We start from the raw sequence: 17,536 nt of genomic DNA, 5'->3' as shown, positions 1-17,536 counted from the left end.
GGTTTGTCTTATTTTTTTCTAGTAAATTGAATCAAGAATGTAAAATTTCAACTGTGTTCATTATTATTTTTTTTTAAATCTACTAATTTTGTAATGAAACATCTACAAGCCAAGTAAATCAGTTTCTTTCTATATTAATCATATGGCTGTTCACATACTTTATCTGTTAAAACTGTGCTGCTCATATTTTTATTATAATTAAATATCATTTGATCCAATAGCATTATTAAACTTTTTATTTCTTGTGGAATATTTCTTTAAGAATTACTGGATTGATGCCAAAAAATATTGTTTGCATTGATCAACATGCAAAAATCAACTATATCAGCCAATAGAAGAACTTCCCCAAAAAAGAAACTTTCTTTGTTTACTTCTTTGAAATGTATGCACAAATAACAGGCTATTACTGACTCAGAATATCAATTAATACCTTCAAGACATGTCAACATTGGAAGAACGTAACTTGTAATATTTGTGAATATTTTTATAATATGCCAACTTTACTGTTGAAATTTTGAGTACAAAATTATTTTATGTAGTACATAAAATAACTAAAATCTTTATCATTATTTAGTGATTTACAGTGAATCCCTGGTGAGTCTGCAGTGTGGGAGATAAAAGAGTAAAATACTTAGAAAGTGCAATTCTCTACAACTACTTATTTAGTAGTACATTATGTTCACTTGATACATTCATGTGAGTATGGGGAAAATTTAGTGTCTTGTGTATCCTTTGTATGCAATAAGGACCTTAATAAACTCACAGTCATCAGCCAGCCAGGCCTCAGTCGGGATGCCACCAATGTAAATGCCTCGGCAGACATTTGCAACAGTAAAATACAAATCAAATTTCGCCTTCATGTAGGCCTCAAACGGACATCTTCACATCCAGCCTCACATGATATCCTCAAACTAAGTGACCGAAAACGCAGAAGCACGAACCCCGTGCCTAGTCCAGATTTGACAGCACTATTCGTGACTGTGAATGCCTAAGAAAATAAATGAGTTTAAAGTTAAATCAGTGCTACACTCATAGCAATCAAAATTATATTTTACGCAACATAGAAATTCAGACCTGCACCCAAATAAGTCGACCAATTTGGATTACCTAACAAGGAGAACGTAACTTCATTCCGGTCCATGCAAGAGTCTGGCCCACACCCCCACCCAGTCCCATCATGGAGTCTCATGCGGCATTTCCAAATCACATCCAGGACCGCTGCCAATTGAACGGGCTACTATACCCTGGCAGTGTGGCTGCCCCCACCAGCAGGAGCCCCAAATTGAATCACAAACAACACCAATATAACCATGGCACAAAGCCAATGCGTCTACCTCCAACCATTCCAATGCTTAGACTGGAATCCTAGCCCCCCCCCTGGGATTCTACACTGCAAGGACGTGAAGAAAACAAACCACTACAGACCACTCCTCATGCATCATCCAGTTAATACAGAGATCCAGAAAGGAATGTTTTCTCTCAAGTTCTGTAACAGCTCATGAATGTTTGACCTCATATTGGACACAGGCATAGAGGACGTGGTCCACTGTATCATCAGTTCCACAATCCGGGCATTGACTTGAATCCACCAAACGAAATCTAGCTAAACTCGCCCGAAAGGCACCATGTCCGGAGAGAAACTATGTGATACACCGATTGGGGGAGACCCATCCAATCACACACTATGAATCAGACACTATAGGAAATATATCATGCGTGTAGCGACCTGTGGGGGATTCATCCCACCTGACCTGCAAGATGCAAGGCCCTGGTCTTCAATCTCCTGCTTTCATTCTGACATCAATAGGCTTTTTACATTGGAATTAGGCTAAATACCTTAATGAGCTGCCCGAGGACTAGTCTGGGAATTTTCTTTGCCAACCAATCCCTGTATATCCTAATTATATATTGGGAACTATTTTTCAGTAACAGCTTTCCTATTATCTTAATTAATTCTTCCTAAAACACAACCTGATTATTCTGCAACACCTGATGATCTCAGAAAGTAACATCTTGAAAATTAAAAAGATGTGAATTAAAGATTAAATGCTAATGGCTGAAGCCATTTAATTTCATTTCATTCAATATTGTGTACCTGCTGAGTTCTGGCTTATAAACTTTGCAATCAATCATTTTTTACATTTTGCATTTTGCATGCCTTACACATTGATTGCAAAGGTAAAAAATTATTAAAATAAACAAGTGATTTTAGGTAGCTGAGAAGAAGGATAAATCAGTTTTTATATTTTAATAAAGTAAAGGTAAGATAAAAAAATCACACATGTAAATAATGAAATTAAGGAAGAAAATGATAAATTGCTTCATTAGGAATAAGGCACTACACAGTGAAAAATAATAATAATCAGGAAAAAGGATTAAGGTAATATGGAGAAGAATGGAGAAAATTAAATTATGATTCTTCAAAAGTCTATTAAAAAATGTAGAAGCTCAAAAAAGTAATTAGGGATGTGATGCAAATATTAAAAAATATCAACAATGGAAAGAGAAATTAAATAAGATATTGAGAGAGAAATGCTAACTGTGTAGCATTATAAGATATACAATAGAAGAAAGAGAAGACCGAGAAAGTAATCAAGTCAACAAATAATATAGAAAGTAACAGACACATAATATAAGTATCAAATAAAATCACAAATGAATCAAGAAATATAAAGTATGAACTTTTTATTTTTTAGCTTGTAGGATAACTACATGCCAAATCCTGCTATAGTGACAGAATAATGATGATGATGATGATTATGTTGACATATAGTTTGAGAAACACTATTAATCTTTGAACTAAACTGATTCAATTATGTAAAATAATTGTAAAACAACAGGCCAAGACTTCTGTAATTATTACTATAATAGCAGATTTTAACCTTTTTTTAAAGTTCACCAATAAGTAACTTATAATTTTTTGTTCACTTAATTCTACAATATAAAAAATAATTACATAATTCTTTAAACATAATAAAAGAGAAAATTCCAAATTAACAACTGAAAAAATTTAATTTTTTATGCCATCCTTAAAATAACAATACATAAAAATAATCAAAATAAAATATTTATCATTTATTTAATAATAAAATAACACTACGGAAGTGAACAATAAAATACGTATAAAAAATAATTATTACTATACCATAATAAAAATAATCAGTCACCTGATAAATAGATAGTTTATCAGAGTAAACTTTAAAGTAAAATAAAGAAATGTAAGTACAGAGTGATTCAAAGAAACGGGAAATTTTTAAAATTAAATAACGTTAATGAAAAATTTTTTTAGAAAATTAATTTTATTTCATGTAATTGTACAAATGTTCCCATTTTAGGATACATACATTTTAGTTTATTTTGTAAAGATGACATCTTGCAGGTGACCTCCTCTTCTACGTAAACACTCACGAAATCTCTTCGTTAAATTGTTCATGGTTTGACGTAACATCTCAACTGGAATTTCTGCAATTGCTTCTCGTATCTTTGCCTTCAGTTCTTCCGTTGTAGCAGGTCTACTGTGGAACACTTTGCTATTAAGGTGACCCCACAAAAAGTAATCGCAAGCTGAGAGATCAGGCGATCTGGGAGGCCATCTAATGTCACAATTTCGTGAAATCACACGTTGTCCAAACAATCGGCGTACAGCTGCCATCGATATTTGTGCAGTATGTGACGTTGCTCCGTTTTGTTGAAACCAGGCAGTGTTAAGAATCGGTGGAAATCTCTTTTGTTGTTCCACAACAAAGGTTTCGAGCATAGCTACGTAACGAGCCGACGTCACTGTAATCGCAAGACCGTTGTCATCCTCAAAAAAATAAGGGCCTATAACACCGTAAGATGACATAGCACACCACACGGTCACTTTCTGGCTGTGCAACGGACGCTGGTGTAGCTGCGTAGGATTTTCTTGTGCCCAGTATCTGAAATTTTGCTTGTTAACAAATCCACTGAGGTGGAAATGCGCTTCGTCTGACATCCACAGTTCGTGAACAAACTCTTCGTTATGATTTATCTTCTGAAGCATTACATTACAGAATTGTGCTCGCACAACTGCATTGTTCGGTTTCAGTTCCTGGACGATCTGTAACTTGTATGGATGGTATTGCAAGTCCTTCACTAACATTCTTCGAACACTTGAACTATGCAATTGTAAAGATGCTGAGAGACGACGGATTGACCGATGTGGACTTCGTGTGACAGCATCTTGTAACGCTTGAACATTTTGTGGTGTACGGACGGTTCGCTCACGGCCTGGAGGTTTCTTTTTCATTGCCGAACCAGTTTCCTCAAAATTAGATATCCATGTTTTAATTGCATGTGCTGATGGAACACGATCGTGCCGTCCCAGATTAAAATGACGGTGAAATTCTCTACGCGCTCCCTGCTCACTGTCATTGTTTTTGTAAAACGCTTTGATAACAAATGCATGTTGCACACCACTCCAAGGATCCATGACAACTAAATGGCAGGTTAGGTTAGAGAGGCTGGCACCACTTATCAAGTGGTACCAATCGCCCACGGCTACCAACACAACTTTCAAAATTTCCCGTTTCTTTGAATCACTCTGTATTAATTACACTGGATGATATTTAAGTATGAAACAACCAATTTTAATTTTTGTCCGCCATCTTGGATCCACCTTATTAAATCAAATTTATTTTTTCTAAATAGGAAGGTGGACATATGACACATGACTTCAATTTAAAATTTTACAAGAAAAATAATGGTGAAACCAATTTTTCTGTTAATGCCTTCATTATCAAGTTACAACCATTCAAATTTGCAATGACAGAAAAATCGTGTTAGCAATAAAATGAGCTACACAAAAAGTTTTATTGCATTTTAAATTCATAATGTATATAATAACAAACTTTAAACAGCGCTATAATGTTGATGATAATAATAAACAATAACTAATAATTAACAACACAACAATAAATTAAACAGCTATATAAACTGATATTATTTTCTAAATAAAAATAGCTTCCAGTGTTAATATTAGCTGATATTTGTTACTAATCGTAAATGAAACAAATCAGCTGGAAATACAGACTTAAAAATTATATTACAAATTTAATTGAGTAAATCAACTGTTAATTTACAACAATGCAGTTTATATTACACTCAAACAACGCAACTTAACTCTTCATTTCATCTTTTTAATTCAAGATACTTGTAATGGTAAAATTTGATAGTGCTAGTATAAACTAAGTGGTAGATCTAGTTAGTTTTTTGGTGAAAGTTTTATTATTAGTTTTCTCGTTTTTATTTAGTTTTATCAAAGATTAAATCTTCAAATAACAATGCCTTCTTTAAGTGAAACCAAGAGAATAACTCTGCTGATGATATACGGGTACGGCGGCAGAGTTCAGCCTTTACAAGAGGTATGTAATCTATTTAATAATAACTTTACAAATAGAGAACCAATAACTAAAAATAAATTTCATTTGATTATTTGGGAACATTAATTGTAGAATGGTATGCTTTCACAATTTATTTCATTAGTAATTTATGACTGAAAACATTTATTTAAAATTTTTAAATAAATAATGTAATATTTAAAGTAAATATCACTTGATAAAGCCATTTAATTTATTGTTCTGTTAATTATAGTTATAATTTATTATTATTAATATTAAACACTGTTTAAAGTTCATTATTATATACATTATGAATGTAAAATGCAATAAAACTGTTCATGCAGTGCATTTTACCTCGTTTTATTGTTAAAATGATTTTTCCCTCATTACAACTTTGAATGCTTACAACTGACAATGGAAAACAGAAACACAGGTTTCACCATTGTTTTACTTGTAAAATTTTAAACCAAAATCATGTATCACATGTCCACCTTCCTATTTAAAAAAAAAATAAGTTTGATTCAATATGGCGGATCCAAGATGGTGGTAAAAAAAACTACCGTAATGAAGATTATTTTTTAACTATGTAGAATCCATTTCTTTCTGCCTCCAAATACCTCTTAGGTATGCAGTATAAAGCTGTTTCATTACTTGAATATCACCTAATATATAAATGAGTCTCCCTGTTAGCTGCTATCACCTACTGAACAGCTGTTTTTTTTTTTTGTTTATTACTCAGATTCATTTAGTCTTGGCTCTTATTAAGCTTATGCTATTAAGTATACCAGGGGAGAGGTACATCCCATTTTTTTCCATTCTACTTCCACACTCAAATGTCATTAAATGTTTAAACATAAAAAGAATTTTTGTCAATAGAATATTTTTAATCAATTAACGGACAGAACCAATATTTTTCTTGGGAAGTTATTGAAACAAGCTATGACGCATATTCATAAAGTAAGGGCTGGTGGCTTATATTTAAATATTACAGGGTCTGAACACAGTTTCACACAGCAGGGCCACTTATCGGCTATTTATGAAGCCACTGCTGTTGTTTTGATTTAACAGTCGTTTGCCTGCCAGTGAATGCAGATCACAATGTCCACTACAATCATTTCTCCTGCCAGTTATGAAGTGCACGCTGTGAGTCAATTTTTGTGTGCAAAAGGATCTTCAGCTGCTAAAATTCATCGGGAGTTGTGCCTAGTGCATGGACCTACAGTAATGAGTGAAGGAAAGGTCTGACAATGGTGTTGAGACTTTAAAAATCGCTGCACAAATCTGTATAACGAAGAGCAAAGAGGCAGGCCCAGTATTCAAACCAATGAAACCATTGACAAGAGAACCGAAAACTGCAATGTGATCGGCGATTGATGATTAGTGCTTGGCTGATGAATTTCTGCATGTTGGATGCACCTCTATCTACAAGACTGTCACAGAAAAGCTCTGATATCACAAACTGTGTGCAAGGTGGGCACCAAAAATGCTCACCAAACAACACAAAGAGCAAAGAATGTGTGAATGAGCATTTTTGGACTGCTATCAACAAGATGGAGATGATTTGTTTTCCCACATTGTTACAAGTGAGGAGATGTGAATATCTTACACCAATGAAGAATCAAAACAACAGTCAATGCAGTGGTGCCATTCAAGTTCCCCAAAACCGAAAAAATTTAAGCAATCTCCGTCCTTGAGTTAAAAAATGTTGCTTACTGTTTTTTGGGATGAAAAGGGCGTAATTTTGGTTGACTTCATGGAACGTGGATCAACAATTAAGCTGATGTGTACTGCGAAATGCTCACCAAACTGAGATGTGCGATCCAAAATCAATGATGCGGGAAATGTTATCTGGCATAATCCTCCTTCATGACATGCGCATCTTCACACCGCTGCTTTAACCAAGAAGAAGATTCAAGATTTTTGTTAGAAATTTTTGACCACCCTCCAAATAGTGCTGACCTTACACCTAGTGAATACTTCCCTCTTCTTGCATTTGAAAAAGTGACTTCGTGGACAACGGTTTGAAAACAACAAGGAACTCAAGACTGCCATTGTCAACTGGTTCTATTCCCAGGCGGTGAACTTCTATGCAGAGCGGTTAAAGAAACTGGTGCAGTGTTATGAAAAGAGCTTAGAACTGAATAGTGATTACGTGGAAAAGTGAAGTAGATATGTAGTAAACTAAGACTGTAAGTACAAACCTTTCTCACATGTTAATTTTTTTGTAATGATAGAACGGCTGTTACTTTATGAATGTACCTCATATTATAGAAATTGTACTTTTCCAGTTACATTTAGTAACAATAGATTCTTCCTTTTACACCAATTAATAATGATGGATCTTTGGACAGGTGAACAGCATGAATTTATGTTTAAAGCATTCTACGAAAATGATGATAGTTTTACAGCTGCATAATGCTTGTTTCAATTCCACTTCAGTAAAATGACCAGGACATAAAAATTATTTGCACAATACTGAAGAAACTGTCTTGAGAAACAAGATACCTTCCAGTAAACAAAGGAATATATGTTCACCAGAAAATATAGATGACATATGAGCTGCAATGCTGTTGAGCATCAAATAGTCGGTCAGTTTCACTACTGCTGTCAAACCCTAGACAGTGTTGAAAGGATTCATTATGGATTTACATGAGCATCAATATAAAGTGCAAATAGTGCAGATATTAAATGGCACTGATTGAATTAATTGCATTACAATTCTGATGCCAATTTTTGATTCTTATAAAAATTAATGAAGATGTAATTCACAATAAACTAATGAGTGATGATGAATTTCCACATTACAGTGATGTGAATGAAATTAACGAATTACACTTCCATTTATATAGGTGTATGAATAAAAAACTTTCAGTATTGTGCATTAAATAATCTTAATAAAATTCTCCAAGAAGATCCACTGTACAGTATTAAGATCACACATGGTATACAACAGCTTTAGATTCCAGTTCATAACCAGTTCATAATATATTTGGTTGTTTAAAGAGCTTTGTCTCACTCAGATAATAAGAAACCTGAAATTAATTCTGATTCAGAAACATCATACGGCAAGGCAATTTAATGAACGCAGTTAAATGATCTTTCCTAAATCAAGTTATTCTCAAACAAAGTGAAACACCTTGAACTGTGAAATTGCCAGTTCTCATAACTTGCAATTTTTTTCTTGTGGAACTATTTGAAGAGTAAGACAATCTCAATGACTGCCACCCCAGTATTAAAAACATTGAAGAACTTAAAGAAAGTCTTTGGTATGAACTTACCACAATTGCTGTAGATTAGTAAATATTGTGATTGGAAACATAAAAATATGACTGAAGGATGTCAGTATTAAAATGAGGCACCTTCAGATGTACTATTCAGAAATAAGAATGCTTTAAGATAGTTATTTTTGCAATAGTTTATATTGGCAATTCAGTTTTTTTTTTTTAAATGCATAAATAAATAAACAAATTATGAAATATTTAAAATTACCCATTTATTTTGCTGTTTTTCCTTTGTCACCCTTAGAGCAAGTAATTTGTTTATTCTTCTATAACAGTAACTTACCCAATTACAATCACATCTTTTTGTGTTTCTTTTATGTTGGATGTAAAATAAAACAGATTAGAAATGAATTCAAATAATTTTTTATTTTTAAACCATAGGGCAGAAAACAAATAAAGAACTATAAAAAAGTATGTAATATGTAACAGTACAAATCAGTATAAACAATTTTGATAATAATCCAATGTTTAAGTTGAAACTTAAAAAAATAAATTAATCAGAACTTACTAAATGATGCAATATACATAAAAAAAATCACCAACTGTTACCATTTCAATAGCTAAAAAATTAGGCATTCAATACAGACACATCAATTCAGTCTAAATTAGTTTTGTTCGTCTGTAAATAAATTTATTATAGGATTTATATAGTATTCTGAATGAAGAAATGAAAATTACAATAAAAATAACTGGGGAAAATCAATGCTAGATTTTTACACTGGTTGTGTTTTTCTATAATTATTCTGAATTAATATAAGTTAATAGAAATTAAAAAGTAACCTGAAGAAAATTTTTATATACTAAATAAGAGGTTTATTCAGAAAATAACCGAACATTTTTAATTAAGTACCAACAGAGATGTTTAGTGATGTGCAGTTGGTAACATTCTATTCCACATAACCTCCTCTGTAATCACATATTCTTGGAATGTTGATATCTCATTTAGTTTTCTTGTTATAGTTATTTGAGAGCAATGTGTTTAAGTTAGTAGTGATTTTTATGTGTGATTTTCAGAAGCAATGATACAACATAAAATTTTACATGAAACTGAGAAAGCTTTCACAGAAACGTTTCAAATTTTGGAACAAGTTTAGGAAGATGATGCACTAGGTTGTACACAATAATACAAATGGTTTTCACGATTTAAAAGAGGTCGTCATGACCCTCTGAGGCCCACAAAGGCCTTCGAATTTAACTGATGACACCTCTGTTCAGAAAATCAATGATCTGGTGCATGCAAATCGCCGACTGACTGTCAGAGAACTTGCAGAAGAGGTTTGCATTTCAAATGGATCATGCTATGACATTTAGCCTGAAAAATTGAATATGCATTGTGTTGTAACAAAGTTTATTCCTCGTTTGATGACTGAATTGCAGAAAGAACCCAAGTGGACATTTATTGGCAACTTCTTGAACAGGTTGATGACAATGAAACATTCATGCAAAGAATCATAATGGGAGACCAAAGCTGGGTTTAAAGCTATGCCATTAAGACAAAAGTTTAATTATCACAATGGATTGCAAAAAGGATCTTCATGCCCCAAGAAAGCGTGTCAGTCTTGATCCAATGTCAAAGTGATGCTCTCTGTTTTTTTTTTAATAGAATCATGCATTTTGAATTCTTTTTGAATTCAAGGTGAAACGTGAACCATGCATAACATCAAGGAGTTTTACAATGGTTATGTGAAAAAATCTGCAAAAAGAGACCAGAGTTGTGGTGAGACAACACATGGATCCTTCATCACAACAATGTGCCTGCATACTCAGCTTTGTAAATTCATCAGTTTTGTGTCAAATATCAGATGACTATCCTCCCTCAGCCTTCCTACTTGCAAGACCTGGCTCCAAGCAATTTTTTTTTATTTTCAAAATTAAAATCAGTGATAAAAGGATAACATTAAAGCAAATTCATCATGGACCTTAAAGACCAATTCAAATACAGCTACGAGGACTGTTGAAACACCACTGGGAAAAGTGTGTGAATAGGGGAGTGTGTGAATAAGTACTCTGAAGGGTACAAGGACCAATAATCTGTGAAATTAATAATAAAGATTAAAAAAATAAAATTTGGTTATTTTCTGGGCAGGCTTTATAAAGCTAAAGCTAAGCTGGAGGCTGCTTTATAAAGCAGGCGCCAGAGATAAGAGTGTTGATCACCTTCCTCACCTGTCAATCTGAATTTGTTAAAATTCATTAATTGTTTCAGTTAAAATAATAAAACTTTATATTATTAAATGTATAAAAATAAAAATAACATGTAGCACTGTAATCTAGTAAAGTAAATGAAAGAAAACTCTTTGTTCCATATCAATTGGGCAACTTTTAATTTTTTAATAATCTTTTAATTTTATACACCAATTTATAAATTACACATAAATAAAATATATATATATATATATATATAAATTGTCAAAATGTTATTAATAAATGATAATCATCATCGTCATGCAAACGAATTAAAAAAATGTAACAAGAATAAAAAAAAATAGAAATCAATTACATTTTGAATTATATCTTTTCCTATCCAAAACAAATACTTCTTATCTCCCTCTTGAGAAATATTTTTACTGGCAGTTCTGCATAGGAAATTACCAAATTAAGTTACCTAACCACTAATAAAGTAGATGTACAAAAATAGTCATACATTACATTTATTATAATGAATTTAATAAATGAAAAAAAAAAAATTACTTACAATCAGCGGCAGTAAAATTTGGAAGTGAATCATAACTACGTTCTTGCTCCATAATAGATTCCAATATACTAGTATAGTATTGGAAAGGTGTAACTCGTAAACCTTTTACGATAACATCACTCAGATGATATGGATAAAGTAATAAATTTGCTTTACTATAATTTAACATCTCTTCATAGTAACGACGTTCTGTTGTATCCTTTCTTACTTGACGTACTGAAAAAAATTATTTGATCATACATTTATAAATACACCAACTTACAAAAAATAAATAAATGACTCAATAACACATATTAAGAAAAGTTATAAGTACAGTATAATTATTATGTTTATATTTGTTCAGTTTCTTCTTAATGATTCCTTTGCTACGATTCAATAATTAATGGGTTTTTTGAGTTGGAAGGATTTTCTTCTCGTTTATATTCTGGACTACTTTTTTATTGAAATCAACAAAATTCCTAAATCCTGATCATAAATTATTTGATTTTACATTTTTTTTACTTTCTTTTAGTTTATTTTCAATTACACTTACTAAATTAACTAACTCTGACTGCCTTAATATATGGCTCGCCAAACAAAAAGATTTTGACAAAGACATCTCCATATAACTAACTTTAGTCTCAACTTCTCTTCCTTTCAAACAATCTTATCTTAATACTAATGCTTCTTTTTTCCTTTATGTCTTCCTATTACAAATGTTTTACTGATATACAGCACTAAGAAGCACAAAAATATTTTTAAAATTTTACCAAATTTGTTTTATTTTTATTAACTACACAATAAGTAAATAAATCTTTATTATGATCGGTGCATAAGGACATTATAGAGATCATGTCAATCTAAGATAAATTATAAATATAAAAACAAATTATAAGATAAAAAAGATATATGTTTAAAATTCATATTAATTATTTAAATAAAAACATACAAAATAATGTTAAAGTAGATATATTAAATATAAAAAAATTACTACAAAATAATTCACAATCCAGTTGGTGCTACTGAAAATTATTTTGAGCACATACTTATATACAAGCTATTTAAAAATTCATTACAGAATAATATTATTTACATAATGATAACAAACTTTTAAATTCTGGTGCTTCAGAAAAACATGATTTAAAAAAGTATTAATTATTAATACATAATAAAATAGTAAATTCTATAGTTATAATATAATATATATAATAATAGTTCAATCTTCAATATAAATTTGATATATCTAAGAAAAAATTAATACAAAAGATAAAGATACACATATATCCAAATTCTGTAGAGCTGTAAATAATTTTTTTCCCTGAGGTTTTGATTATGGTAGGAACTGCAAGCAATACACCATTATTCTGATAACTATCATAGCCATTAGCTAAACAATACAAAATTATTTTCAATTAAAATAAAAGTAACACCTTAAGTGCCATTTCACAGCTATATACTGCGCTAATTTTCGCTATAGAATTGGTCATTTCAATAGTTCTCAAATTTTTTTATAAAAAATACAATTACAATAACTTACACTATGTCAATTACAATGTAATAGATTAAACACAGCTATGAAGTATCAGGACAGGGGGCTATGTAGGTCAAAATAAATAAGTTTAGAGCAGTAATTTTTTTTATCTCAGAATAAACAACCCAAAATATTAATTTCTAAATTTTGTTTAATAATAATGCTATATTTTTCCTACTATGACTTTCAATATACTTTTAAAGATGTATTTTGAAAAGTAACAAAATAATTAAGAACCATAAAAATTCAAATGGTTACAGCAATGTGGCAGAAACACTCCTATCATATAAAACAATAACTGTAATACAGTAAAATTGAGAAAACACTGAATTTAAGTATTTCACTATAAACAAATAACAAGAAACCTTACAAACTGCAAAACAATAAATTAATAAACATCTGTACTGTTGTAATTTTTACATTTTCCTCTACTGACTTGAAATAGAGTAAGTAATGCACTATTTCTCAACAGAAAAGGTATGATGTATATTAATTTGTAGTTTTACATTACTTGCCTTAATCTTTCTTATGACTGTGACATAAGCACTTGAAGTATAAATGGCATCAAGTACTTCATAATGACAAAGGCTTCTATTGAATTATATCACTAGTCAGAGCTACTTTTTCTAAGAGAAATGTTCTTTTCCAGTTTCTCTGATGAATAGAATGTCAGTATCAATTAAAAATCTGAATATAACTTGAATTTTGTTGAGATTAATGTACTGTTTCGCAACATTAAATTCCATTTAGTGAAAAAAACAAGTAAAATTATTTCAAGCCTAATTTTCCACAGCCAGCTAATGTTGGTTATTCTTAAGAATATCTATGTCGTTTTTAGGCATGACATGCAATTCATGTCGCATGACTTACAATTATTACGAATTTGTTACCTGCAAACACACATTTTTTTTTTACCAATAGGCTTCACAACTCTATTGTATCACATTTTAATACCTTCCAACTCACAGAATTAAAATTAAACATTATATATTTTATGAACATATATATAACACACAACATAACATATGTATATAATGTCTATATTTTATAAACATATTATATTTTATGAATATCTATTTACAGTCCAGTATTGACGACAAATATATCTTACTACAGTACTGATCAGTTGTAATTTGAAATAGAAAATAGTGTAAAATAGCACCGGAATTCATAGATAATTTACAATCATGAGGGCAAGAGTAAATCTATTTTATTTTATTAAATAACGCATAAGATCATGTAGCTTCTGCGTTCATAATAATACTCCCCCAAACTACATTAATATTAGATAAACGTTTAACAAATTTAATCCCTGCTTATTAAATTGAGCTGTATATAAATACAAAATCTGTAATCATAGGAAGAAGGTACTTACCAATATTACCACGAAATCGTACTTGATTTTTTATGCTAAAACTAACAATATTTTTTTCATATTCTTTTTGAGAATTACCAAGGCTCTGTAATCAAAACAATAAAAGAGGTTAAAAGGAGGAAAAATAATAAACATAATTTATCAACTTTTCAAATAAAAAATTTATTAAATAAAGTTTTTACATAAAAAAATTCTACCTGTCAATTCATTCTATTAACAGTTCATGAATATCTGCAACATATTTAAAAAAATTTCAATATAAAAATGTTCTCGTCATAATTAAATACATCTTACAACCTCTTTTCCCTATCAAATAGTGTTAATCTTGCAGCTTTCCTCTCACATCATATTCCAGAATTGGTTTTAATTTAGAAATGAATCAAGGTACACAGTTTGTAAATCATACTGAATTTTTTTGTCTATAGCACTGAGTTTAGCATGATCTATGAGTACAAAAGATAATTAAATAGATAAAAAATGTTTAAAAATTCAATACCAACATATAATTTTCACTGGTTAAGTTATCAAAACCATATCACAGTACAAAATTCAGGACTTCAAATGCACACAAAATGTAGATTCTTTTACACACAAACCTAATTTATGGTGAACTGTGGTTCTGTAATTCGGAAGAATTTTCAGTACAATGATAAGAATACTTTAGTCCTTCAGAATAATATCTGATTATTGTTCATTACTAGAACACCCACAACAAGCTCACTAACTTATTCACGAAGAAGTTTTGACAGATTTTATTTCTAAACCTGTCATTCTCCCTTTATGATAAAAATAATTTCCAACACCTACTGGATAATATCTTGTATAAATTTTTATATTAATAAAAAATCAAAAGATAGCATTACAAATATTTTCAAAATGTTTAAGTAAACTGCAATACAATGCGATCTGAGCAGTAATTAAAATGCTGGTTGCTAGTTTGACAAAAAAAAATGTTTTCACTTGTCAAGAAACCTTGCAGTTGGGATTATGGCTAAATGTTTTATAATTTAGTTTTAAACACAGAATTCTGGAGGTCAATAAGACTGTTCCTTTATGAACTTTGTACCTGTATTCATGGAATTTTTAAATACTGGATAAGCAAATTTTTATTGTGGATAACCAAATGAAATCATGGACCAGTAAAATGCTGATCTCATTCTAGGTAAAGAAGTGAAGAAGAGTGGGCAATTTTTTATCCTTTGGGTAAAATTAAGGGTTATTTATAGCTTTTCAGCATGTAAACTATTCTATTTCATTATCCCTTTATTCATATCCAACCCAATGTTTGGTTAAGTAAGTGCACATCAAACCTTCCTAGGTTCACATGCTAAGCATGCTATGGGTAGCACTATCAGTGTACTCTACGTGATCTGATGAGGAAGACCAATCATGAGATTTTTTCTCCCACTACACAATAAGTCTTTTAATACTTGAAATGCCTCTCAGATAAAGTCCTAAACTCTTCTGAAATACAAAAAAAATTAAGAAAATATTGATAAATAATATGCTTTGGAATTTATTGAGAATGAATAATATCACATGAAAAACCTGAAAAAGTTATTATGTAACCATAATGTACATAATCAAAGAATAAGGTGTGATTACAGTAAGATATGTTACACGTTTTAAATTTGTACATGTTACTTCATTTGATATGTAAACAATTTTCTTTTTAAAATTTTAAGACTATTGTAATAAACACAGAAGCAATATTAACAGTAAATTTGACTTAAATATGTTTAATCTATATTAAAAAAAAAATCTAGAACTACTTTGGAAGAAAATGACATTTCTACAAGCGGTTCTTCGACGAAATAAATAACTTACAATAGTAACATTTAACAGGAAAGAATAATAAATTAAGTCTTAAAATTGCTACTTCTCAATTGAATATGATGAAATGTTATTTTTAAAATAATGTTCTCAAATATAATAATTTCAAAACATTAAATTCACGATCATAATTTAGTAAGTTTACATTCTGCTTAAATATAATATTCGCAATAAAAAAAACAACAAAATCGTACCTGTTTTATATTTGTAGGCAACTTAGACCAAGGTATATTTTGTCTAATATGATATTCCACATCGTTATTCATTTCAGCAATTTTATTAACAAAGAATTGCTCAAATTAATTATTGTAAACTTTAGTAAATAACAAAACCGAGAAGAAAACATTCAGGTTCCTAACCTAAACAAAACAACTTTGCAACATACAGAGCGACACGAACTCAGCTATACAACCACAAGATTTGAACAGCTGTAAGTTCAAGGTAAAAATCTATTACGCATGCGTAAGCCTAAGTTATACTTTTTAAAGTGTGACAATTCTAATGTTTCATTCACAAACACACAAGCAAGGAAGTGAACTATGAAAACTGTTTTTGTCCCTCACATTTCGTTGTTTCAAATCAACTATGCAAAGAACTTAAAAGTGTTTAAGTAATAAATGTTATAACTTTATTTCTAATCAAACAAGTATTCTTGGAATGCAGTAAACTATCAAAATTGGCCGGCTTCCGTGGCGCGAGTGGTAGCGTCTAGCTCTTTCATTCGAAGGTCCCGGGTTCGAATCCCGGTCAGACATGGCATTTTCACCACGCTAGAAATCATTCATCTCATCCTCTGAAGCAATACCTAACGATGATCCTGGAGGTTAAAAAAAATAATAAATTAACATATATTCGGCAGGAAAAACCAGTATTTAAGAAAAAAAAAATAGAAAACAAAATATTAGCTTACCAGATTGTTTTGTTTATAGCCAACCAAATTTAGGCTTATTTGGTTCAATAAAGACTGTTAAAATCCACCTATTTTTTTTTTTTTCCTGTTTAGCCTCCGGTAACTACCGTTTAGATAGTACTTCAGAGGATGAATGAGGATGATATGTATGAGTGTAAATGAAGTGTAGTCTTGTACATTCTCAGTTCGACCATTCCTGAGTTGTGTGGTTAATTGAAACCCAACCACCAAAGAACACCGGTATCCACGATCTAGTATTCAAGTCCGTGTAAAAATAGCTGGCTTTACTAGGACTTGAACGCTGGAACTCTCGACTTCCAAATCAGCTGATTTGGGAAGACGCGTTCACCACTAGACCAACCCGGTGGGTTTGTTAAAATCCACCTAATTCAGATGAAAATCTTAATTGATATAGACCAAATTGTGAGCTAACGTTTTGCTTTCAACTGGGATTGTTAACCATTAGTGGCATAATTTTTTAAGTTTTCGGGTTTTTGTTTTCCTTCATAAATATAGCTACATTTTTTTGGTAATAGTTTATTAAATCTGTTGTTTGTTTATTAGTATTTATT

At 30.8% G+C, this 17,536-nt stretch overlaps 1 protein-coding gene across 2 annotated transcripts in view; it reads right to left on the bottom strand.

Moving 5' to 3' along the window:
- LOC142327683 (protein FAM91A1) overlaps positions 1 to 16,453 on the bottom strand; it is an 81,245-nt gene extending 64,792 nt beyond the window's left edge. For both annotated transcript variants that reach the window (XM_075370921.1, XM_075370922.1), the window contains exons 1-3: positions 16,249 to 16,453; positions 14,222 to 14,306; positions 11,337 to 11,552 (exon numbers count right to left, since the gene is read on the bottom strand). In XM_075370921.1, the coding sequence (XP_075227036.1) occupies positions 11,337 to 11,552; positions 14,222 to 14,306; positions 16,249 to 16,320 (373 nt within the window). In that variant the 5' untranslated portion in view covers positions 16,321 to 16,453. The remainder of the gene's footprint in view (positions 1 to 11,336; positions 11,553 to 14,221; positions 14,307 to 16,248) is intronic.
- Positions 16,454 to 17,536: the final 1,083 nt, after the last annotated feature.

The sequence above is a fragment of the Lycorma delicatula genome, chromosome 7 (assembly GCF_047948215.1).
Source record: "Lycorma delicatula isolate Av1 chromosome 7, ASM4794821v1, whole genome shotgun sequence".
Lineage (NCBI taxonomy): Eukaryota > Metazoa > Arthropoda > Insecta > Hemiptera > Fulgoridae > Lycorma > Lycorma delicatula.
This window is presented reverse-complemented; position numbering and strand designations above follow the sequence as displayed.